The sequence below is a fragment of the Amblyraja radiata genome, unplaced genomic scaffold (assembly GCF_010909765.2).
Source record: "Amblyraja radiata isolate CabotCenter1 unplaced genomic scaffold, sAmbRad1.1.pri scaffold_434_ctg1, whole genome shotgun sequence".
In the NCBI taxonomy this organism is placed as follows: Eukaryota; Metazoa; Chordata; class Chondrichthyes; order Rajiformes; family Rajidae; genus Amblyraja; species Amblyraja radiata.
The window spans coordinates 9,525-35,204 of NW_022630536.1; the positions used below are offsets into that span (position 1 = coordinate 9,525).

The 25,680-nt window shown below is 50.5% G+C and overlaps 1 protein-coding gene and 1 pseudogene across 1 annotated transcript; one reads left to right on the forward strand and one right to left on the reverse strand.

The window, feature by feature from the left end:
- Positions 1 to 3,332: 3,332 nt before the first annotated feature.
- On the forward strand, positions 3,333 to 4,606 carry LOC116969952 (zinc finger protein 239-like; the record flags this gene model as incomplete). The annotated part of the gene is made up of 1 exon (XM_033016711.1): positions 3,333 to 4,606. A coding segment is annotated over one exon (768 nt), but the record flags the coding sequence as incomplete, so codon positions are not given.
- A 6,531-nt stretch (positions 4,607 to 11,137) lies between these two features.
- LOC116969955 lies at positions 11,138 to 19,816 on the reverse strand (annotated as a pseudogene).
- Positions 19,817 to 25,680: the final 5,864 nt, after the last annotated feature.

Here is a 25,680-nt window from a genome sequence, read left to right on the forward strand (position 1 = left end):
CGCAGGAGGGGAACAAAGAGCTGGCAAACAGGACATTACTGGGACATATTGAGTGTGTTTATGGCGGAGGAAACTGTTTCATAATTCTGCGCGGCACACTGGCGCACCGGTACTCTCCCTCTGACCCGCAGAGAGAGAGACAGCACTTTGTCATAGAGTGATACAGCGTTGGAAAGAGGCCCTTTGGCCCAACGCGTACCCACACTCCTAGATCACTCGGTTCCACACATTCCCCCAGCGCCCCGCCATTCACAGTGAAGTCCGGCCCTGGTTTGACTTCCTAAACTGCAACACCCTCCCCACCCCCAAACAATGTGACCTCCTCCCTGTGGCTCCCTGCCCCTTACCCCTGCCGCCTCCTGCTCCTTAACCCCCTTTGCTCCCGACCCCCTCCTCCCCACCCCCAAACAGTGTAAACCCCCACCAGGCTCCCTACCCCCTTCCTTGACTCACTTGACGCTTCTCTCTCCCCCCCAGTTCCCTGCCCACCATTCATCCCCCTCGGCACCAAACCCACTCCCCCTTGAATCCTCCCCCCTCCCTTTGCTCCCTGTTCCCCCGCTACTCACTTCACCCCTTTTCCAGCCCCCAGACTCTCACCCCCTCCCTCCCTCTCCCGGACTGTCTCCTCTCTCTCTCTCTCTCTCTCTCTGAACCTCTCCCCTTATTCCTGCCCCTCTCAGCCTCCCACCGCTCAGATCTCTCTCTCCCTCTCTCTCACCGTCCAGCAAAGATCTTAGAGCAGAGCCGTCCAGTGCGGGTCGACTCCATCTTGGCCGAGGCGTCATTTCCGGGCTGAGGCCGCCCCGCACCCTGCGGGGCAGCGACGTCATTTCCGGGCTGATGCCCCTCTCTCCCCTGCGCCGCGCGCGCGGTCTCTCTCTCTCTCTGTCTCCGGGGCAACGGGCAACGGGATGAGCCGCGAGTGAGTGAGTGAGTGAGTGAGTGGGGACCCGGGGCCGGGCCGGGCCGGGCGCGGTGAGAGGCTCCGGTGGATCAGGGCGGGCGGGGCGGGGGGGCTGGGGATTCGGTGCCGGGGGGTCTATATCACTCTAACTCTCTCTCTCTATCTCTCTCCAACCTGCGACGTTGGTCAATCTGATTCTCCCGCCAAATGGTAAACAACGCCTGCGGGATAATGTACAGACATCTCTCTTTCATGCTCTCTCTCTCTCTCTCTCTATCGCCCTCTCTCTCTGTGTTTCTGTGTTTCTCTCTCTGTGTGTTTCTCTCTCTGTGTGTTTCTCCCTCTGTGTGTGTTTCTCTCTCTCTGTGTTTCTCTCTCTCTTTGTGTTTCTCTCTCTATGTGTTTCTCTCCCTGTGTGTCTCTCTCTCTCTCTCTCTCTATCTCTCTCTCTCTCTCTGTGTTTCTCTCTCTCTGTGTGTTTCCCTCTCTCTGTGTGTTTCTCTCTCTCCCTGTGTTTCTCTCCCTGTCTCTATCTCTGTCTCTATCTCTCTCTCTATTAACAGGTCCCTTTCAGAATGGCAGGCAGTGACTAGTGGGGTACCGCAAGGCTCGGTGCTGGGACCGCAGCTATTTACAATATACATCAATGATTTGGATGAAGGGTTTCAAAGTAACATTAGCAAATTTGCAGATGACACAAAGCTGGTGGCCGTGTGAACTGTGAGGAGGATGCTATGAGAATACAGGGTGACATGGACAGGTTGGGGGAGTGGGCAGATGCATGGCAGATGAAGTTTAATGCGGATAAATGTGAGGTTATCTACTTTGGTAGCAAAAAGAGGAAGGCAGATTACTATCTAAATTGCGTCAAGTTGGGAAACGGGGAAGTACAACGGAATCTGGGGGTCCTTGTACATCAGTCTTTGAAAGTAAGCATGCAGGTACAGCAGGCAGTGAAGAAAGCGAATGGCATATTGGCCTTTATAACAAGAGGAGTCGAGTATAGGAGCAAAGAGGTCCTTCTGCAGTTGTACAGAGCCCTAGTGAGACCACACCTGGAGTATTGTGTGCAGTTTTGGTCCCCTAATTTGTGGAAGAACATTCTTGCTATTGTGGGACTGCAGTGTAGGTTAATTCCAGGGATGGCGGGACTGTCATATGCTGAGAGAATGGAGCAGCTGGGCTTGTACACTCTGGAGTTTAGAAGTATGAGAGGGAATCTCAATGAAACATATAAGATTGTTAAGGGTTTGGACACGCTAGAGGCAGGAAACATGTTCCCGATGTTGGGGAGTCCAGAACCAGGGCCACAGTTTAAGAATAAGGAGTAAGACATTTAGAACGGAGATGATGAAACACTTTTTCTGTGGTGAGTCTGTGAAATTCTGCTCCTCAGAGGGCCGGGGAGGCAAGTTCTCTAGATGCTTTCAAGAGTGAGCTAGATAGGGCTCTTAAAAATAGCGGAGTCAGGGAATATGGGGAGAAGGCAGGAACGGGGTACTGATTGGGGATGATCAGCCATGATCACATTGAATGGCGGTGCTGGCTCGAAGGGCCGAATGGCCTCCTCCTGCACCTATTGTCTATTATCTTCTGCAGAGGCGGGGTCGACAGTTCCCCTCAGATGGGCAGTGACGCCAGGGCAGTGATTGTACACGCCGTCCGTGCGTGTGGCTGACGTCACAGTGCAGGGCGGGCGGGCGACTCGACACGGTTCGTGAATGTTCGGCGCCTCCCCACCCACTCATGCCACCCCCGCGTAACTCAGAGCCAATCCCCGATGCTACAATGCCACCTGTCCCCCTCGAATTAGCGGTGACGTCAGGGCACCGGTGATGCCTGCACTGCGTGCGACGGACGTCACTGCACAGGGTGGGGAGACGTGCGGGCAGCTCGACTCAGTGCCCGGATGCTCAGCACCCCCGAGTTCAGTGTGCCCTCCCCTTCTCCCACTTGCCTCCTCTACCCTCACACTCCACCCCTTCTCCCCCTCACAACACACCGTCCCTTCTCCCCCTCCCCTCACTTCCACCGTCCTCATCCCCCTCCCCATTTCCGCCCTTGCCTCCACACCTCTCCCCTCCTTCCCCATTTCCTATCATCCCTCTCACTCCCCCATCACCCCCCCTGCTCACACCCCCAATTCCCCCACTCCGCCCCCGCCCCCTTCAAGCACTAGTAATCATTTACACATTAGTAATGTCCTGTTTGCCAGCTTGTTGACCCTCTGTATTCCCCTCCTGCAGGGTTTAGGAGCCGTTGCTGTTGACGGAGAGACGGAGGCGTGAGTGGGCATAGAGTGCGGCCAGGGTGCCGGTGAGTGCCCCCACCCCCTTCTGCTCGGTGTGCGGGCTGAGCTTCGAGGGGCTGAGCTTTGGTGGAGGACCACATGGTGGGGCACAACAAGGAGAAGCGTTATGAGTGTGATGTGTGTGGCAAGGCCTGGCGGTACCCGAGCGAGCTGGAGGCCCACCGGCGGGTTCACACGGGAGAACGCCCCTTTGACTGCACAGAGTGTGGCAAGAGCTTCAAGACGGCGAATCACCTGAAGGTCCACCAGCGAGTGCACACGGGCGAGAGGCCCTATGGCTGCTCCACCTGTGGCAGGAGCTTCACCCAGTTATCGGGGCTGCGGGAGCACCAGTCGGGGCACAGCAGTGAATGGCCTTTCACCTGCTCCGACTGCGGCAAAGGCTTCAAGTCTTCGCCGGTACTGAAGGTGCATAGGCGCCTGCACACCGGGGAGCGCCCTTACACCTGCACCCTATGCGGCAAGGGCTTCACCCACTCCAAAAACCTGCTGGTCCACCAGCGCAGCCACACCGGCGAGCGCCCCTACACCTGCACCCAGTGCGGCAAAGGCTACACCCGCTCCAGCAGCCTGCTGGTGCACAAGCGCACTCACACCGGCGAGCGCCCCTACATCTGCACCCAGTGTGGCAAGGGATTTACCCGCTCCACACATCTGCTGTCCCACCAGCGAGTGCACTCCGGTGAGCGGCCCTTTGGCTGCTCTGACTGCGGCAAGGACTTCAAGGAGGTGCAACAGCTGAAGATCCACCGGCGAGTGCACACGGGCGAGAAGCCCCATGGCTGCTCCACCTGCGGCAAGGGCTTTGCCCGGTCGTCGGGCCTATGCCAGCACCGGCGGGTGCACAGCGGTGAGCGGCCCTTCACCTGTTCTGACTGGTAAATGTTTCAAGTCGTCCGCTCACCTGAAGGTGCACAGGAGCCTGCACACCGGGGAGCGGCCCGATACCTGCAGCGACTGTGGCATGGGCTTTACCCAGTCCACCAGGCTGCTAGGGCACCAGCGCACCCACGTCAGCGAGTGCCCCTAAACCTGCGCCCAGTGCAGCAAGCGCTTCACCTGCTCCACCAAGTTGCTGTCCACCTGCGGGTGCTCGCCGGTGACCGTCCTGTCCCCAGCCCGGTGTGTGGAGAGCGCTTTGCCATGACCTCCCACGCCCAGTCTCACCAGCACATGCACACCAGTGTCCAGCCCTACGTACTGTGGTGAGGCGTTTGACAGCTTGCGGGGGTTGCAGCAGCACCGCCGGGCCCACGTCGGCGAGCAGCTTCTCCCACTGTGACAAGAGATCATGGGGGCTGCGGGAGCGCCAGGGGATACACACCAGATACACCCTTTGTGTGGCAAGAGTTTCACCCGCATGTCCAGCCTGTGGCAGCACCGGCGTACCCACACCCCTGTGTCCCTTCCGGCGTCCCTTTCCCTGCCCGTCCTGTGAAAAGGGCTTCACCCGCCTTGACCTGGTGCAGCACCGGCGAGTCCACACCGGCCAGCGAACCTTCACCTGCCCACTCTGTGGCAAGCCCTTTACACGCTCCTTCAGCCTGCTGGCACACCGCCACGTAGATAGGCGCTGTTTCGGTAAACACAAAATGCTGGAAGGAATGGTAACGTTTTAAGTCGAGAACCTTCTTCAGTCGTGACCCGAAACGCCACCCAGACCTTTCTCCAGAGATGTTGCGTGTCCCGCTGAGTTTCTCCAGCATTTTGTGTCCTTTTTTGTAAACCAGCATCTGCAGTTCCTTGTTTTTAAACAATTCTGGTTAACCATCTCTGCACCTTCCCCAAAGCCTCCACATCCTTCCTGTAATGGAGTGACCAGAACTGTATGCAATACTCCAAATGCTACCTGACCAATGTCGCTTAAAGCTGCACATTTACACTCCTCTCTCCTTACCTCACACCCTTTTATCTCCTTGATTTCCCTCGCCTCTGTCACTCATCTGGCGATCACCCCCTCACCTGTTAACATAGTGTCAGTCTGAAGACGGGTCCTGACCCGAAATCTTACCTATCCATGTTCCCCACAGATGCTGCCTGACCCGCTGAGTTACTCCAGCACTCTGTAGAATGTCACCTATCCATGTTCTCCACAGATGCAGCCGGACCCGCTGAGTTACTGCAGCACTTTGTGTTCGGGTCATGTGGTAACAGGCCCTTCGGCCCAACTTACCCACTACCTATGCACCTGCCTGCTTTTGGTACATATCCCTCCAAACATGTCATATCCATGCACCTATCAAACAGTTTCTTAAACGTTGGGATAGTCCCAGCCTCAACTACCTCCTCTGACAGCTTGTTCTAGCATTTTGTGCCCACCTATCACTTGCCAGGCTTTGTCCAGCCCAATTTCTCTTTTCTAGCTTCCTCCTCCCTCTCCAATCAGTCTGAAGAAGGGTCCAGACTCAAAACGTCTGCCTATTCCGTCTAAAGCAGTGGAGGAACTCAGTGGGTCAGGCCGCATCTGTAGAGGGACGGGAATCTAAGGCGACCACTCCCACCTCTCCTTTCCAACTTTCTCCACCCCCACATCAAGCAGTCTGAAGAAGGGTCCTGACCTAGAATGTTGCCTGTCCATGCTCTCTAGAGGTGCAAGTTACTCCAGGAGATTGTGTCTCTTTTTGTAAACCAGCATCTGCAGTTCCTTGTATCTAGACTAGGCATGCATTTCACCCTACACTTGCGCTCGGTCCGCCAAGGCCTGCTGGATCTCCCGGTTGCCAACCATTTTAACTCCCCTTCCCATTCCCACACTGATCTTTGTGTCCTGGGCCTCCTCCATTGCCAGAGTGAGGTGACACGCAAACTGGAGAAACATCACCTCAAACTTACAGCCCAATGACATGAACATTGAATTCTCCAAATTAAGGCGATATCCCCCATCGTGGGCCATCTCTTCATCATTCCTCTGTCTTCTTCTCGCTGGCGAAAGTCATCAGGATTAATCCGGTGTCACTGCTTCCCGTCCCCTAGCCGTTCCTCCTCAACTCCGTCTGCAGTAAATAAGTACTTTTGCTCGTCAACCCGCTGGAGCCAAGTTGTTATCAAATGAAATAATTGTCTTTTTTTGTGGAAGAAATTAGTTTTATGGGGAAATAAAAGGAAAATGAAAAGCAGAGACTTTGCAGATTTGCTTTGAGATTTTATTGCATGACTAGACTAAGTGGGACCCGTTGGGTCCCAGTCACACGGGAGGCCTGGTCCCCCCCAACGCAACCCATTCCACAACGCAATATTCCACCACTCATCTGTTCCTCCAACGCAACCCGTTCCCCCAAAGCAATATTCCACCACTCGGGGAGGGGGCCAGGGGATGTGTGGGGGGAGGGGTGTGTGTGAGGGAATGATTCATACAAGTCAAACAGATAGCTAATACAAGTCAAACACAACACAAGGGAATCTTGACATTATTCTATCAACTTTCAGGCGGCCCACACCACCATCCCCATTCCAAGTCAATCATAAGCCTCCCATTTACTGCAACATATCTACGCTACTAGTGGTAGGGGGCAGGAGATCCTCTGTAACTCCTCAGAAGAGTAACAAGCTTCGTTATCTGCTCTGCTATTTCATGTTTACATTTACCATCCACCCTTCACACATTCCCAGACAAGAGGTAATACGTCTATAACCATATAACCATATATCAATTACAGCACGGAAACAGGCCATCTCGGCCCTACAAGTCCGCGCCGAACAATTTTTTTCCCTTAGTCCCACCTGCCTGCACTCATACCATAACCCTCCATTCCCTTCTCATCCATATGCCTATCCAATTTATTCTTAAATGATACCAACGAACCTGCCGCCACCACTTCCACTGGAAGCTCATTCCACACCGCTACCACTCTCTGAGTAAGAAGTTCCCCCTCATGTTACCCCTAAACTTCTGTCCCTTAATTCTGAAGTCATGTCCTCTTGTTTGAATCTTCCCTATTCTCAAAGGGAAAAGCTTGATCACATCAACTCTGTCTATCCCTCTCATCATTTTAAAGACCTCTATCAAGTCCCCCCTTAACCTTCTGCGCTCCAGAGAATAAAGACCTAACTTATTCAACCTATCTCTGTAACTTAGTTGTTGAAACCCAGGCAACATTCTAGTAAATCTTAGTTTGCCGATTCCCACAACCTTGTCTGCACCTGGTCAAGCGAGAGCTGCCAATTGTCACATCCAATACATCCTTCCGTTTCATTGTTCAATTCCAATCAAAATTAAATAAGGAAGGATATTAATTTTTATTCCACAGTTCCCTCCTTGTTGATCAACACTGAGAGTAAGAAAGAATATTAATATTTTGTCTCATTAATCAGTTGCAAAAATGGAGCCATACAGGTCCTATTATAATTTTGGTTGGAGCAAGCAAAGAGATACCTCCTTGTGCATTCAAAGGAATATGAAACCCAACATTCTAATTAGATAAGGAAGCTTGTTTACTTCCAGCAGCTAGTTCACTGTTCTGTGTAGAAGTTGTTTGTTGCATTTCAAACTCCAACTTCTACCTTCCTTCTGTATCCTTCCTTCACCCTCGTATTCTCTCTCATCCCAAACAATGTTAGAATCATTGAAAATAGGTGCAGGAGTAGGCCATTTGGCCCTTCGAGCCTGCACCGCTATTCGATATGATCATGGGTGATCATGCAACTCAGTATCCCATCCCTGCCTATTCTCTCCATACCCCCTGATCCCTTTAGCCACAAGGGCCACATCTAACTCCCTCTTAAATATAGCCAATGAACTGGCCTCAACTACTCTCTGTGGCAGAGAATTCCACAGATTTACCACTCTGTGTAAAAAATGATTTTCTCATCTCGGTCCTAAAAGACTTCCCTCTTCTCCTTAAACTGTGACCCCTAGTTCTGGACTTATCTTCCCGCATCTAGCCTGCCCAACCCCTTAAGAATTTTGTAAGTTTCTATAAGATCCCCCCTCAATCTTTTAAATTCTAGCGAGTACAAGCCGAGTGTATCCAGTCTTTCTTCATATGAAAGTCCTGCCATCCCAGGAATCAGTCTGGTGAACCTTCTCTGTACTCCCTCTATGGCAAGAATGTCTTTCCTCAGATTAGGAGACCAAAACTGTATGCAATTACTCCAGGTGTTGTCTCACCAGGACCCTGTACAACTGCAGTAGAACCTCCATGCTCTTATACTCAAATCCTTTTACTATGGATGCTAACATACCATTTGCTTTCTTCACTGCCTGCTGCACCTGCATTCCTACATTCAATTACTGGTATACCATGACACCCAGGTCTTGTTGCATCTCCCCTTTTCTTAATCGGCCACCATTCAGATAATAGCCTACTTTCCTGTTTTTGCCACCAAAGTGGATAACCTCACGTTTATCCACATTACACTGCATCTGTCAAGCTTTTGCCCACTCACCCAACCTAGCCAAGTCACCTTGCAGCCTCCTAGCATCCTCCTCACAGATAACACTGCCCCAAAGCTTTGTGTCATCCGCAAACTTGGAGATATTGCATTCAATTCCCTCATCCAGATCATTAATATATATTGTAAATAGCTGGGGTCCCAGCACTGAGCCTTGCGGTACCCCACTAGTCACTGCCTGCCATTGTGAAAAGGACCCGTTTACTCCTACTCTTTGCTTCCTGTCTGCCAGCCAGTTCTCTATCCACATCAATACTGAACCCCCAATACCATGTGCTTTAAGTTTGTATGCTAATCTCTTATGTGGGACCTTGTCGAAAGCCTTCTGAAAGTCCAGGTATAACACATCCACTGGTTCTCCCTTATCCACTCTACTAGTTGCATCCTCGAAAAATTCTATAAGATTCGTCAGACATGATTTACCTTTCATAAATCCATGTTGACCTTATCCAATGAATTCTCCACTTTCCAAATGTGCTGCTATCCCATCTTTAATAACTGACTCCAGAATTTTCCCCACCACCGATGTTAGACTAACTGGTCTGTAATTCCCCGTTTTATCTCTCCCTCCCTTTTTAATAAGTGGGGTTACATTAGCTACCCTCCAGTCCTCAGGAACTACTCCAGAATCTAAAGAGTTTTGAAAAATTATCACTAATGCATCCACTATTTCTGCGGCTACTTCCTTAAGTACTCTGGGATGCAACATCTGGCCCAGGGGATTTATCGGCCTTTAATCCATTCAATTTTCCTAACACCACTTCCCGGCTAACCTGGATTTCACTCAGTTCCTCCATCTCATTTAACCCCCGGTCCCTTGCTATTTCCGGAAGATTATTTATGTCTTCCTTAGTGAAGACAGAACCAAAGTAGTTATTCAATTGGTCTGCCATGTCCTTGTACCCCATGATCAATTCGCCTGTTTCTGATTGCAAGGGACCTACATTTGTTTTAACTAATCTTTTCCTCTTCACATATCTATAATATCTTTGTTACTACATTCATGTATTTTATACTACAAAGATTGTTAATAAGGAATATGTCTACATTTTAGACAATAGAGAATAGGTGCAGCAGTAAGCCATTCAGCCCATCGAGCAAGCACCACCATTCAATGTGATGATCACGGCTGATCATCCCCAATCAGTACCCCGTTCCTGCCTTCTCCCCATATCCCCTGACTCTGCTATCTTCAAGAGCCCCATCCAGCTCTCTCTTAAAAGCATCTTAAGATGAGAACCTGCCTCCACCGCTCTCTGAGGCAGAGAATTCCACACACTCACAACTCTCTGTGAGAAAAAGTGTCTCCTTGTCTCCGTTCTAAATGGCCTACCCCTTATTAGCAACTGTGGCCCCTGGTTATGGACTCCCCCAACATCGGGAACATGTTTCCTGCCTCCAGTGTATCCAAACCCTTAACAATCTCACAGTATATGTTTCAATAAGATCCCCACTCATCCTTCTAAACTCCAGAGTGTACAAGCCCAGCTGCTTCATTCCCTCAGCGTATTACAGTCCCGCCATCCCAGGAATTAACCTTGTAAACCTACGTTGCACTTCCTCAATGCAAGAATGTCCTTACTCCAATTAGGGGACCAAAACTGCAAACAATACTACAGGTGTGGTCTCATTTGGGCTCTACAACTGCAGAAGGACCCCCTTGCTCCTATACTCGACTGCTCTTGTTATAAAGGTCAACATGCCATTCGCTTTCTTCACTTCCTGCTGTACCTGCATGCTTACTTTCATAGACTGATGAACCAGGACCCCTAGATCCCACTGTACTTCGCCTTTTCCCAACTTGACGCTATTTAGATAGTAATCTGCCTTCCTGTTTTTGCTACCAAAGTGGATAACCTCGCATTTCTCCACATGAAACGTCATCTGCCATGAATCTGCCCACTCCCCCAAACTGTCCAAGTCACCCTGCATTCTCATAGCATCCTCACAGTTCACACTGCCACCCAGCTTTGTGTCATCTGCAAATTTGATAACGTTACTTTGAATCCCTTCATACATTTTAGGATCTTAATACATTTAGGATCAGGTGATCACGCTTAATAGTCTTTCCTGTTGATGTGATGAATCCTCTATTTTTCCATAACTGCCCAAAGTCATGAAAAACCCCAAACGCATAGCAAGAATCGGTGTAGATATCAGCACTTGTATCTTTTGCCAATATGCAGGCACGAGTCAGGGCATACAGCTCAGCTGCCTGAGCAGACGTTCTGGATGGTAAAGCGTATAACTCCAGCACTTGGTGTGGTGTGACCACTGCATATCCTGCCAATAATCTGTCATCACTAGGTCGGTGTGAAGAGCCATCGGTAAATAGGACCAGATTAGGTTTATCAATCGGATGACTGTAAATGCAGGCAGGGAGTGGCAGCGGCTTTTACAAACAACAGACAATCATGGTCACATTCTTCTTCTGGCAGTGGTACAAAGGTAGCTGGGTTTATGGGGTGATGGCTGATACGTACAGTTCGGATGTGATGGGCATGAAATTTCCCCGTGGATTTTGAAATTCAGATGCACGGTTGCCAGTACGGCCTTGATCTGGTTGAGGATGGTGGAGAAGAGAGTGGCGAGGAGATCGTCCAGTCCGCTGCCATCCTTGTCGAGCGGCCGCGGTGTTGCCAGGTACTGCCACCTCCATCCACACCTTCACCAGAGAGAAGTGCCGGCCCATCACCTCCCACACAAAGGCTGCCATCCAGCGGGCTGGATCTGGGTGCCATGGCCAGTGCCAAGCTGGTGGCATTTGTGGGGGAGGTGATGGACTCAGACCACTGGCCATGGGCATCGTGATGAGTGCGGCTGCAGACCGGCCGTACAGTGACCTGCCTGTGCATCAACAGGTCCGGTGATGACGAAGCCTTTGCCGCAGTCGGAGCAGGTGAAGGGCCGCTCATTGCTGTGCACCTGCCGGTGCAGCCGCAACCCCGACAACTGGGCAAAGCTCTTGCCGCAGGTGGAGCAGCCATAGGGCTTCTCGCCCGTGTGCACTCGCCGTTGCAGCTTCAGCTCATGCGTCGTCTTGAAGCTCTTGTCGCAGTCGAAGGGGCATTCACCCGTGTGCACCCGCTGGTGTGTCTCCAGCAGGCTCAGGTTCTGCCAGGCCTGGCCACACACATCACACTCATAACGCTTGTCATAACGGGGAGAGGACGCGCTGCCGAGCGCCGGCGGCGGCGGCTGTTCCCACCTGAGCTCCTGTCGCTGAGCGTCATCGTCCCGTCGGCCGCGGCCCCGCACTAGGGCTGCAGTCGGACCCACTTCACGTGACCTGCGGCTAATCGGAGCAAGTTCCACTTCCCGCCCCGACCAATCAGAGCCGCGTCCGCATCCTATAGGTCGAGCTATAGCCCAGCCCCTCTGACGGACAGCGGCCTCATCCAATTGAGAGGGAGTGGGGAGAGATAGAGGGGAGAGAGACAGGGGGGGGGGGGGGGGGATCATGGTTTATTTTGCTTTTATTTCGTCGTCTAATTGCTGATATTTGGCCACAAAAAGCTTTACTCTAAAACATTTAGTTCCGAGCATAAATACACAAATATATTATATCTGTCACTAAGCACCCACAAAAATATCTCTCAATAATGCTCTTTGGTCCAGAGGATTTGTACGTTAGCGTCGGGCCTTCCTTTTTCTGGGCTTTGCCTTAAGTTCTGGAATTCCGCGCCTGTTTCATAGGCCTCAGAGCTGTTTTATAGGCTCCGGGCCTGTGTTGTGGGCTCAGGTCCTCTATTTTAGGCCCCAGGCCTGTGTAGTGGGCTTTCGCCTAAGTTCTGGAATTTCCGACCTGTGTTTCGTAGGCCCCAGGCTTATGTCATAGGCTCTCGGGCTGTGTCATAGGCACCAGGACTGTATCATAGGCTCCAGGGTTGTGTCATAGGCCCCAGGCCTGTGTCATAGGCTCCAGGGTTGTGTCATGGGCCCCAGGCTTGCGTCATAGCCTCCAGCCTGTGTCGTAGGCTCCAGGGTTGTATTAAAGGCTCCAGGCCTGCATCATAAGCTCCAGGCCTGTGTCATAGGCTCCGGGCCTGTGTTATAGTCTTCAGGCCTATGTTATAGGCTCCGGTCCTATGTTATAGGTTCTGGCCCTCTGTTATAGGCTCGAGGTCTGTGTTATAGGCTCCGGGCCTGTGCTGTATGCTCCATGCCTGTTTTGTATGCTCTGGGCCTGCGTTTTTGGCCCCAGGCCTGTGTTGTAGGGTCCAGGCCTGTGTTGTGGGCTCCAGACCTGTGTTGTAGACTCCAGGCCTGTGTTGTAGGAGTCAGACCTGTGTTATAGGCTCCAGGTCTGAGTTGTCGTTAGTGCTCCGGGCCTGGGTTATATTGCTCCAGGCCTGTGTTATAGGCTCCGGGCCTGTGTTATAGGCTCCGGGCCTGTGTTGTACGCTCTGGGTGTGTGTTGTGGGCTTTGGCCTAAATTCTGGGCCACAAGAATGTATTATAGTCTCTGATGGCTGTCAGATCACCTCCTCCATCAGGCTATCAGCAGAGAGCAGAGGCCACGCCGAATTAAGTCCCGTCACCCCTTTGCTCCACATGGAAAATAACTCCTCGTCACGTCAAGTCACATTTATTTATCTAGCACATTTAAAAAACAACTCTCGTTAGCCAAGGTGCTTTACATTGGTATAAGAATAGTATAACAAACAAACTACATACATATAGTAAGTAAGTAAGTTTTATTTATATAGCACGTTTTAAGTCAACTCGCATTGACACCAAAGTGCTTTACATAAATTAGATAATAAGTTTCCATACAAACCATAGAAAAAGGTTAAAAAAAAAAGAAAATTGACACAACACATTATAGAATTCAACACAAATTTCCCCCCACAGCAAAGAAGTACAGTAAATTACAGTAATACACATCACATATATCTTATTACATTTGTTGTACCACTTCGTTTTTTGAAATAAAAGAAGTAAGGAAAGTGAGCAAGAATCGTGAAGGTGCAGGAAAGCGTTGGGAGAAGAAAGCCCCTTAGGGAAGAAGTTAGAGAAGGAAGTAAAGAAAGAAAATAGACCCTAGAAAGAAAAGAAAAAGAAGGAAAAACAATCGCTCTATTATAACACAAAACTCCGCAATAAAGGATATACCAACCGTGTTTTTGTTTTTTTTTCCATTTATACCCCCCGTTACCAGATCCTGGTACCATTTATATTTTAAATTACTATTGCACCTTCTGCTTGTAATAGTTCCATAAATGCAGACAACTTCTTTTGGAAGTGGTCTGCTTTGCCTGCTAGGAGGAGTCTCATCTCTTCCAGGTGTAGTGTTTGAAATCCACATTTTTATTGTTGGTATTCGAGCATTTTTCCAAAATTTGAGTATAAGCTTTTTTCCCATTATTAGCCCGTAATTAAGTAAATTCTTTTGAAACACGTTTAGTTCGGGGTTACCTTCCGATATTCCAAAAATGATCCATTCTGCTTTTGGTACAAGTTTTATTTTAATTAAATTTGTGAAGATTTCAAATATTTCGTTCCAGAATTTTTGGATTTTTATACAAAAAACAAAGAGTGCGCTATGGTAGCTTCTTGTGACTGACATTTATCACAAGTTTATTTATTTTCGTTTTTGAATAATATAGTCTATGTAATGTTTTATATTGAATTAGAGTATGTCGTACGTTGATCGAGCATTTATGCACATATAGTAAGTGTTTATCCCAGCTCTCTTTTGAAATTTTTATAGTTAGTTCTTGTTCCCAGTCTCTTCTAATACCATCGGTTGTAGGTATTTCTATATTTAAAATAATGTTGTATAAGTATGATATTAGATTTGCTGATTCAGCCTTTGTCTTCATGGCTTCATCCAATAAGTCTGGGGGCATGTTATGATAGTCTTTTGTGTATTTTTTCAGATAGTCACGGATTTGAAGATATTTAAAATATTGATTATTTTTCAAATTATATTTCAGTTGTAATTGTTGAAATGATAATAATTTTCCTAATTCATACAAGTCTCCGAGCATTTTGATTCCCATTCTTTCCCATTGTGTAAATGATTTAGCTATAATTGAAGGTTTAAACGATGGGTTATTGACTATTGGCATTAAAAGAGATAGATTTCTTAATTTTAGATTCTGTTTTATTTGTTTCTAAGTTCTAATTGTGCTATGTATCATTGGATTTTTATTATAATTTTTGTTATTCAGATTCATTGGTGAGAGGAGAGTCGCTCCTGTATTACACGGAGAGCAGTCCTCTCTCTCCATTACAATGCAGTCCACCTGCTGGGCCGAATTGTCCAGCAGGTGAATCATATTTTTAATATTTACTGCCCAATTATAGTACAGGTACCAGAAAATTAAGTCCTCTTCCTCTGTGAACCACCCGATGTCGGGGCCCATTTGTGGCCTTTCAGCCAGTCCGATAATTTTTAGGGCCCTCTTGCCGTGAAGATGGAACATCGGCGTCAGGTGAAACATTCATCAGCGGCTTGGAAAGTCTGGAGCCGCCGCCTCCTCCCCGGAGACCGGGGCACTCGTAGCCCTCAGGCCGCGCCGGTTGGAGCTCCGACCCCAGCGAACTCGATCCCAGGCTCCGGGGCGCTCCAAATCCAGCGCCGCCCGCGGCCGGACGCCCGCAGCCACAGCTCCGCGTTGTTGGGAGTCACCCTCGCTCAGAGGACGTCAAGAAAGGCTTGGGAGTACAGATGAGTTTTAAGTGTCGACTTAAAGGAGTCGATGGAGGGGGCAGATCTGATGGGAAGAGGGATGCTGTTCCACAGTCTAGGAGCTGCAACCGCAAAGGCGCGGTCGCCCCTGAGCTTATGCCCAGACCGCGGAATATTCAACAGGCCCAAGTCGGCCGATCTGAGGGACCTGGAGGTGGTGTGGTGGGTGAGCATACTTTTAATGTAGGTGGGGGCAAGCCCATTGAGGGCTTTGTATCCATAGCATCTGTTAGGGCAGAATGTACTAGCTGATAGTCATGGCCTACGCGAGTCGTACCGATGTACCGTAATTACAGTTATCCTCTTGACTCCGTCGTTAAGTTAAACAAACACCAATTTATTTCCAAACATGTCCGAAACTTACATGCACGGTCAGAAACAATAAACACGGTAAAACACGGTCCGACATGGTAAGAAAACCATTTGACTCCACAGCTAATTTCTATGATTCTTACTCTGCCTCTGTGGCACCATTTTGTTTTAAACATATAACCATATAACAATTACAGCACGGAAACAGGCCATCTCGGCCCTTCTAGTCCGTGCCGAACCCGTATTCTTCCCTAGTCCCATCTACCTGCACTCAGAAATAGAATTAAAGGAATTACAAGATAATTCTTGCCCCATACATTTCCAGCCCCTAATTGTTCTCTAAATTTAGAAACAATTACCAATTAACATAAACAAAGAGCCATGAGTGCTCAAAGTCATTAGAACAAATAATGTCTTCTTTTTTTCTGATGTCAGAGGCTGCTAGCACATGACATGCCGGTTGGAGAGCAGTCTTTACCACTGCCTCATCTCCAACTGCTACAAGAAGACAAACCTTGTTGATGGGTCTATCTAGTTCATTGGTCTTAGTCTTCACACGAACAAGTCCATGTTCATCCGGCAATGTCTGGATGACCTTGCCAATGACCCATGAGTTCCGTGGTGCAGTCTCGTCCACAAACAAACTAATGTCCCCAGGCACAAAGTTTTGTGACACACGTGACCAATTCTGCCGTGTGTGGAGCTCAGGCAGGTACTCTCTCACCCAGCGCTTCCAAAATAAGTCTGCCATGTACTGGACCTGCCACCACCTTCGGCGTGCGTAGAGGTCTTCTTTCTGAAAGACTCACGGAGGTATGGGTGGCTTAGTCCTCAATAGTAGGAGGTGGTTTGGGGTAAGCGCCTCAAGGTCGTTTGGATCGCTGGAAGGTGTAGTAATGGGACGTCTATTTATTATTGTCCTCAGCCTCCCAAAGAAACGTTTGAAGGCTCTCCTCATCCAGAGTCTGTGTCTTTAACCTTAATGATCCATGCCACAGCTTTCTTCAGACGTGTCCACGATGAGAAGTGCTCCATCAGTTGCTCCACTATATCCTTTTTTTAATCTACCGCAACAGCATTGATTGGTGCATTTTTCTTGATCTCAGGATCTGCTGCTGTGAGGTCTCTCATGTGATCAGGGTTCTCAGGCCAGCTGTCAGCTGACTTTGTGAGGAAGTCTGGTCCGGAAATCCAGACTTGGTTTTGCACGAAGGAGTCTACCTTCTGTCCTCTTGATGCATAATCAGCAGGATTTAAGTGTGTACTGACATGCCTCCATTGTGATGCAGTAGACACATTCAGTATTTCTGACACTCTATGGGCCACGAATGTGCGGAACCATGTCATCTCGTTGTTAACATACTTTAGCACAGCCTTGCTATCTGTCCAGAACACCGAGTCCACAAGCAGCAGCTTTAGTTCTCTCCTCAACAATCTGTCCATGCGCCCTGCCATGGTTGCGGCTGTTAATTCCTAGCGAGGGATGGTGGTAGGTTTGATTTGGGAAACCCTTGCCTTACCCATTACAAATGCGCTATGGACCTGATTGTTGCTGTTCTGCTGGACTAAGTAGGTAACCGTGCCATAACCCTCTTCGCTAGCATCACAGAAATGATGTAGCCGAGCGAATGTAGGCTCTCCAAAATGTGCTGACTTGAAACACCTGTCAACTACAAATTCACTGAGCAGCTGCAGTTGCTTTATCCAGTCCAACCACTGTTGGGCAATATGTATTGGAATGATGTCATCCCAGCAAGGACCCCTCAGATCCCGTTGTACATCCCCTTTTCCCAATTTGACATCGTTTAAATAATAATCTGCCTTCCTGTTTCTGCTACCAAAGTGGATAACCTCACATTTATCCACATTAAACTGCATCTGCCCACTCAACTAAACAGTCCAAGTCGCCCTGCATTCTCATAGCATCCTCATCACAGTTCACACTGCCACCCAGCTTTGTGTTATCTGCAAATTTGCTAATGTTATTTTGAATCCCTTCATCTAAATCATTGATGTATATTATAAATAACTGTGGTCCCAGCACCGAGCCTTGCGGTACCTCACTAGTCACAGCTGCCATTCTGAAGGGGACCCGATCATCCATATAAGCAGACAAAAATGCTATAGAAACTCAGCGGGTGAGGCAGCATCTATAGGAAATAGGCAGCGTTTCGGGCCTAAACCCTTCTTCCTGTTCCTTTCTTCTTCCTGCCCCCCCCCCCACCCCCACCCTTCAGAATAATGTGAGGGTGGGGGTGGGGAGGGGCAGGAAGAAGAAAGGAAGAGGATGAGCCAGTGGGCTGAGGGGGAGCTGAGAAGGGGAGGAGAAAGTCAGGACTAACTGAAGAAGGGGAGGAGAAAGTAAGGACGACCTGAAAAGCTCTCCCTCAGTCCACTGGCTCTTCCTCTTTCTCCCAGCGGGACAAGCAGCATCTCTGGAGTGAAAGGATGGGTGACGTTTCGGGTTGAGATTGAAGAGGGTCTCGACCCGAAACGTTAGCCATTCATTTTGTGTCAACCTAAACAGCGCCTATCCACGTGGCGGTGTGTCAGCAGGCTGGAGGAGCAGGCAAATACCTTGCCACAGAGCGGACAGGTGAAGGGGCACCGGCTGGTGTGGACTCGCCGGTGCTCCAGCAGGTGCTCAAGGCGGGTGAAGCCCCAACCACAGGACGGGCAGGGGAAGGGAAGCTCACCGCTGTGGGTACGCCGGTGCTGTCACAGACTGGACATGTGGGTGAAACCCTTGCCACACTCAGCGCACACAAAGGGTCTCTCCCTGGTGTGTATCCGCTGTTGCTCCCACAGCCCCCGTGCTCTCTTGTAACGCTTCCCGCAGTGGGAGCAGCTGCTCGCCGGCGTGGGTCCGCTGGTGCTGCCGCAACCCCCGCGAGCTGTTATACGACTCACCACAGTACGGACAGTCGTAGGGCTGACCACTGGTGTGCACGTGCTGGTGAGACAGGGCGTGGGAGGCCATGGCAAAACCCTCTCCACACATTGAGCTGGGGAAGGGACGGTCGCCGGTGTGCACCCACTGGTGGGAGCGCAGCCAGGAGGAGCAGATGAAGCCCTTGCCGCACTGGGCGCAAGTGTAGGGGCGCTCGCCAGTGTGGATGCGCTGGTGCACAAGCAGGGTGCTGGGCTAGGTAAAGCCCTTGCCGCACTGGCTGCAGGTGTAGGGGCGCTCGCCGGTGTGGATGCGCTGGTGGGACAGCAGGTTTTTGGAGCGGTTGAAGCTCTTGCCGCACTGGGCGCAGGTGTAGGGTCGTTCGCCGGTGAGGGTGCGCTGGTGCTCCAGCAGGCTGACGGAGCGGGCGAAGCTCTTGCCACAGTCGTTGCAGGTGTAGGGCCACTCCCCGGTGTGGATGCGTTGGTGGGACAGCAGCCCGGTGGCGTGGGTGAAGCTCTTGCCGCACTGGGCGCAGGTGTAGGGGCGCTCGCCGGCGTGGGTGCGCTGGTGCTCCAGCAGATGATGTGACTGGGTGAAGCCCTTGCCGCACTGGGCGCAGGTGTAGGGGCGCTCGCCGGTGTGGGTGCGCTGGTGCTCCAGCAGATGATGTGACTGGGTGAAGCCCTTGCCGCACTGGACACAGGTGTAGGGACGCTCGCCAGTGTGGATGCGCTTGTGCTTCAGCACGTTGCTGGAGCGGGAGAAGTCCTTGCCGCAGTCACTGCAGGTGTAGGGCCGCTCCCCGGTGTGTACACACCTGTGCACCTTCAGGTCCTGCGACGACTTGAAGCCTTTGCCGCAGTTGGAGCAGATGAAGGGCCACTCACTGCTGTGCACCCACATGTGCTCCCGCAACCCCGACATCCGGGCAAAGCTCTTGCCGCAGGTGGAGCAGCCATAGGGCTTCTCGCCCGTGTGCAATTGCCGGAGCATCTTCAGGTGTTGCGCCGTCTTGAAGTCTTTGCCGCAGTCCGAGCAGGCGAAGGGCCTCTTCCTGGAGTGCACGCGGTTGTGCTGCAGCAGTTTCTTGTAGCTGGCAAAGTTCTTGCCGCACTCCGAGCAGTCGAAGGGGCGCTCTCCTGTGTGAACCCGTCGGTGGATCTCCAGATAGCTCGGGTACTGCCAGGCCTTGCCACACACTTCAGACTCATAACGCTTCTCCTTGTTGTGCCCCGCCATGTGGCCCTCCACTGAAGTTCAGCCCCTCAAAGCTCAGTCCACACACCAAACAGAATCAGAAGGGGAACACTGAGGGTCAACAAGCTGGCAAACAGGATATTACTGGCACATATTGGAAGCGTTTATGGCGGAAGAAACTGTTATATAATGCAGCGCGGCACAGTGGCTGCTGCCTCACTCCCAGAGACCCGGGTTCGATCCTGACTATAGGTGCTGGCTGTGTGGAGTTTGTATGTGCTTCCCTTGACCTGCGTGTGTTTTTACTCCGGGTGCTCCGGTTTCCTCCAACATTTCAAAGACGTAAAGGGTTGTAGTGTTAGTGTACGGGGTGATTGCTGGTCGGCGCGAACTCCGTGGGCCGAAAGACCTGTTTCCGCGCTATATCTCTGAACTAAACTGAACTAAAGAAGGGTCTCGACCCAAAATGTTGCCCATTCATTCTCTCCACAGATACTGCCTGTCCCACTGTATTATTCCAGCACTTCGTGTCTATCTTCTCCACAAATGCTGCCTGTCCCACTGAATTGCTCCAGTCCTTTGTGTCTATCTTCTCCACAAATGCTGCCTGACCTGCTGAGTTAATCCAGCACTTTGTCATATATTCATAGAGTGATACAGCGTTGGAAAGAGGCCCTTCGGCCCAAATTGTACCCGCACTCCTAGATCCCTCGGCTCCACACATTCCCTCAGCGCCCCGCCATACACAGTGAAGATCCTGCCCTGGTTTGACTTCCTGAACTGCAACACCCTCCCCACCCCCAAACAGTGTGACCTCCTCCCTGTAGCTCCCTGCCCCTTACCCCTACCGCCTCCTGCTCCTTACCCCCCTTTGCTCCCTCCCCCTCCTCTCGACCCCCAACAATGTGAACCCCACCAGGCTCACAACCCCCTTCCTTGACTCACTTGAACTCTCCCCTCCCCCAGTTCCCTGCCCCCCCCCCCCCCCCCCCCATACATCCCCCTCGGCACCAAACCCACTCCCCCTGGAATCCCTCCCCCCTCCCTTTGCCCCCTGTTTCCCCCTGCTACCCACTTCACCCCTTTTCCAACCCCAGCCTCTAACCCCTCTCCTCCCTGCCCCCTCCCTCCACACTCTCTCTCTCTCTACCCCTCCCCACCCTCTCCCTGACCCTCTCCCCTTATTCCTGCCCCTCTCAGCCTCCCACTATCAGATATCTCTCTTCTCATCTCTCCCCCACTCTCCTCTCTCTCCTGACTCTCCCCACTCTATCTCTCTGTCTCTCCCTGTCTCTCTGTCACAGTCCCGGTCACTGTGTTTTTCCCGGTGCGAGGCCGGAGACTGGACCCGCCCTCGATCCACCGCGTGGCCCCGCCCCGCCCACCCTGATCCACCGGTGCGTCTCACCGTGCCCAGCCCGGGTACTCACGGCTCATGCCCCCCTGGAGGACCGTCCCGGAGACAGCGAATGCGCAGCGCCGGGCCTCAGCCTAGAAATGACGTCACGGCCGCACTGCCATCCACCAGCGGTGATGTGGGCGGGCAGTGACGGTGGCGCATGCGCATCGCCACAGTGATGGATCCACCCACCCCGGTTCAATCCCCACTCCAGGGGCTGCTTTGTCTGTTCTCCCCGTCACTTTCAGCGTAATATATCCACATCCAGAATATTAGCATTTGATAGAGGGAGAGAGGGGGGGAGGGTTTCTTGGTCCTCCAAAATATTCCAAATGGAATTTAAACTGGAGGTGGTGGAGGGAGGACTTAAGCCAGAAAGGGTTTTTGGGAAGAAAGAGCTACCTTAAATTTAGTAGCATCTGGTTGGGTAACTATAGTTGGGTGAAGATTATTCCATGCTTTAATTGTGCGGGGGAAGAACGAATTGCTGTACACATCTGTCTTGGTATCTGGAATCTCAAATTGGATCGAATGCCCTCGTCTGCTCCTAATTGGTTTGGGTTGGGTGTAGGTTTTGTAATCTATGTCGAGCTGACCATTTAACATTCCTCACATGAGGAACCTTGTCAAAGGCCTTACTGAAGTCCATATATACAACATCCACTGCTTTACCCTCATCAATTTCCCGAGTAACCTCTTCAAAAAATTCAAGAAGATTAGTCAAACATTACCTTCCAGGCACAAATCCATGTTGACTGTTCCTAATCAGACCCTGTTTATCCAGATGCTTATATATATTATCTCTAAGTATCCTTTCCATTAATTTGCCCACCACTGACGTCAAACTAACAGGTCTATAATTGCTAGGTTTACTCTTAGACCCCTTTTTAAACAATGGAACAACATGCGCAGTACGCCAATCCTCCGGCACTATTCCCGTTTCTAATGACATTTGAAATATTTCTGTCATAGCCCCTGCTATTTCTACACTAACTTCCCTCAATGTCCTAGGGAATATCCTGTCCGGACCTGGAGACTTATCCACTTTTATATTTCTCAAAAGTGTCTGTACTTCCTCTTCTTCGAATCTCATAGTTTCCATAGCTACTCTACTTGTTCCCCTTACCTCACATAATTCAATATCCTTCTCCTTTGTGAATACCGAAGAAAATAAATTGTTCAATATCTCCCCCATCTCTTTTGGCTCTGCAGATAGCTGTCCACTCTGACTCTCTAATGGACCAATTTTATCCCTCGTTATCCTTTTGCTATTAATATAGCTGTAGAACCCCTTTGGGTTTACTTTCACCTTACTTGCCAAAGCAACCTCATATCTTCTTTTAGCTTTTCTAATTTCTTTCTTAAGATTCTTTTTACATTCTTTATACTCCTCAAGCACCTCATATACTCCATGCTGCCTATAATTATTGTAGATCTCCCTCTTTTTCCGAACCGTGTCCAATTTCCCTTGAAAACCATGGCTCTTTCCGATTTTTACTTTCCTTTCAACCGAACAGGGACATAAAGATTATGTACTCTTAAAATTTCACCTTTAAATGTACTCAATTTCTCTTCCACATCTTTCCCATAAAACAAAAGGTCCCAATTTACTCCTTTTAAATCCTTTTGCATCTCCTCAAAGTTAGCCTTTCTCCAATCAAAATCTCAACCCTAGGTCCAGTTCTGACCCTCTCCATAATTATATTGAAACTAATGGTATTGTGATCACTGGTCCCGAACTGTTCCCCAACGCATACCTCTGTCACCTGACCCGTCTCATTTCCTAACAGGAGGTCCAGCACCGCCCCTTCTCTAGTAGGTACTTCTATGTATTGCTGCAAAAAACTATCCTGCACACATTTTACAAAATATCTTCGCTGATAAGAAATGCAACACCTCCACCTCTTGCCCCTCCAATTCTATCATACCTGAAGCAACGAAATCCTGGAATATTTAGTTTCCAATCACAGCCCTCCTGCAACCATGTTTCACTGATCGCCACAACATCATACTTCCAGGTGTCAATCCAGGCTCTAAGTTCATCCACCTTTATTACAATGCTCCTAGCATTAAAATATACACATTTAAGAAACCCACCCTCTCTTATTCTCTATTGTCTTTTTCTTCTCTCTCCCCTACATTTTGGGTCAGAGTGCTACCATTCTCTGCCTCCTGCCTCACACACTGACTGCTAGCTTTCCAATTTGAGTCCCTCCCCCCAACCATACTAGTTTAAAGTCTCCCCAGTAGCCTTTGCAAATCTCCCCGCCAGGATATTGGTCCCCCTCGAGTTCAAGTGCAACCCGTCCTTTCTGTACAGGTCGCACCTTCCCCAAAAGATGTCCAAATGATCCAGAAACTTGAATCCATACCCACTGCACCAGTCCCTCATCCACTCATTTATCCTCCACCTCGCTCCATTCCTACTCTCACTATCGCGTGGCACAGGCAGTAATCCTGAGATTGTTACTTTTGCAGTCCTTCTCCTTAACTCTCTACCTAACTCCCTAAATTCTTCTTTCAGGACCTCTTCTCTTTTTTTACCTATGTCGTTGGTACCTATATGTACCACAACTTCAGGCTCCTCTCCCTCCCATTTCAGGATTTCTTGGACCCGTTCAGACACATCCCTGACCCTGGCACCAGGGAGGCAAACTACCATCCGGGCCTCTTGTCTGCGTCCACCGAATCGCCTATCCGACCCCCTGACTATAGAGTCCCCTATTACAATTGCCCTCCACCTCTTTTCCTTACCCTTCTGAGCAACAGGACCGGTCTTTATGCCAGAGGCCCGGCCGCTGTCGCTGCCCCCAGGTAGGCTGTCTCCCCCACCCTTACTCAAACATGAGTACTTATTTTCAAGGTGTACAGCCACCGGGGTACTCACCAGTCCCTGCCTCTGCCCGTTGCCCTTCCTAACTGTGACCCAGTGTTCTGTCTCCCGTGGTCTTGGAGTGACCACCTCCCTGTATTATGGTCTCTTGCCCAAGGGGCCACACACAAGACTGCTAACTAACCCTTCCTCATTACTCAATACCCAGTCTAGAATATCCTGCTCTCTCGTTGGTTCCTCTACATGTTGGTTTAGAAAACTATCCCGCATACATTCCAAGAAATCCTCTTCCTCAGCACCCCTGCCAATTTGATTCACCCAATCTATATGTAGATTGAAGTCACCCATTATAACTGTTTTACCTTGGTTACCTAAGATACTTGGTTTGTTTGGATTCATCAAGGGTGGCACCAAGTATATTGTAAGATGTCTCGCCTGGATTCCTCTTTCTGATGGCACGCATGGTTTCACATTTGGAAGTGTTGAACTGCATGCCCCATTGTTGTGACCACTCAACCATAGTATCGAGATCCTTTTGGAGAGGGGGAGGGATGTGGATGTGGGGGGGGGAGGGGTGAGGTGGAGGGTGGGGCAGAGAGGGGGAGAGAGAGGAGGAGGAGAAAGAAGGGGGAGTGGGGGAAGGTGGATTCCCTGGAAAGGGAGGGGGCAGAGAGGAAGGGGGGGGCGCGAGAGGGAGGGGAGGCAGAGAGTCAGGGGACAGAGAGGATGGGCCCTCTCCCCCCTCTCCATCCCCCCTTCTCCTGCCCCTCTCCACCCCCCCCCCCTCTTCTCCTGCCCCTCTCCATCTCCTCCTTCACGCCCCTCTCCTCCCCCCTCCTTACACCACCCTCCACCACCCTCCATTCACCGCCCCTCTTCCTCCCCCTCTCTCACACCCCCCTCCTCTCTCTTTCTCTGCCTCGGGGATGGGGTGAGAGGGAGCGTGAGTGAGTAGAGACAGCACCTACCGAAGTCGTAGAGCACAAACCTCCCCATCAGGCGGCGGGACGGAGCTATGCTGCAGCGGGCGGCGTTGACCAGAGCGAGGCCGCAGCGCTCTGAGGACTTTGAAAACAGTGGATGGCCGGCAGCGCACTCACCAGGAGATTTTGAATTCATGAGGTAAATCACTGCTGGAATATGTAAAAATCTCTCCGTTATTGCATCGGGTTTTCGAGGAGATATGACTGAAAACCAAACAACCAAACAAAGTTTCTCTCTCTCTCTCTGCATCTCTCTTTCTGCACCTTTCTCTCTCTGTCTGCAACACTTCTCTCTCTCTCTGTTTCTCACTCTCTCTCTCTCCCCCCGTGTGTCCCTCTCTCTCCCTCCCTCTCTCCCCTCCCTCTCCCTGCATCTCTCTGTCTCTCACTGTCTTTCACTCTCTCTCTCTCTATGCGTGTGTGTGTGTGTGTGTGTCTCTCTCTCTCTCTCTGCATCTCTCTCTCTCTCTCTCTCTGTATCTCTCCCTCGCTGTCTCTCTGTGTCTCTCTCCCCCTGTCTGTGTCTCTCTCTGCATATCTCTCCAGGCCTCTCTCAATCCCTCTCTCTTTTTCTCCCTCTCACTCTCTCTGTCTACGTCTCTCTCACTGTCTCTTTCTCTCTCTCCTGTGTCTCTCCCCCTCTCTGCATCTCTCTCTCTTTCTGTCTGTCTGTCTCTCTCCGCCTCTTTCTTTCCCTCCCTCTCTCTCTTTTCTCTGCATCTCTCAATCTCTCTCTTTCTGTCTGTCTCTTTCTCTC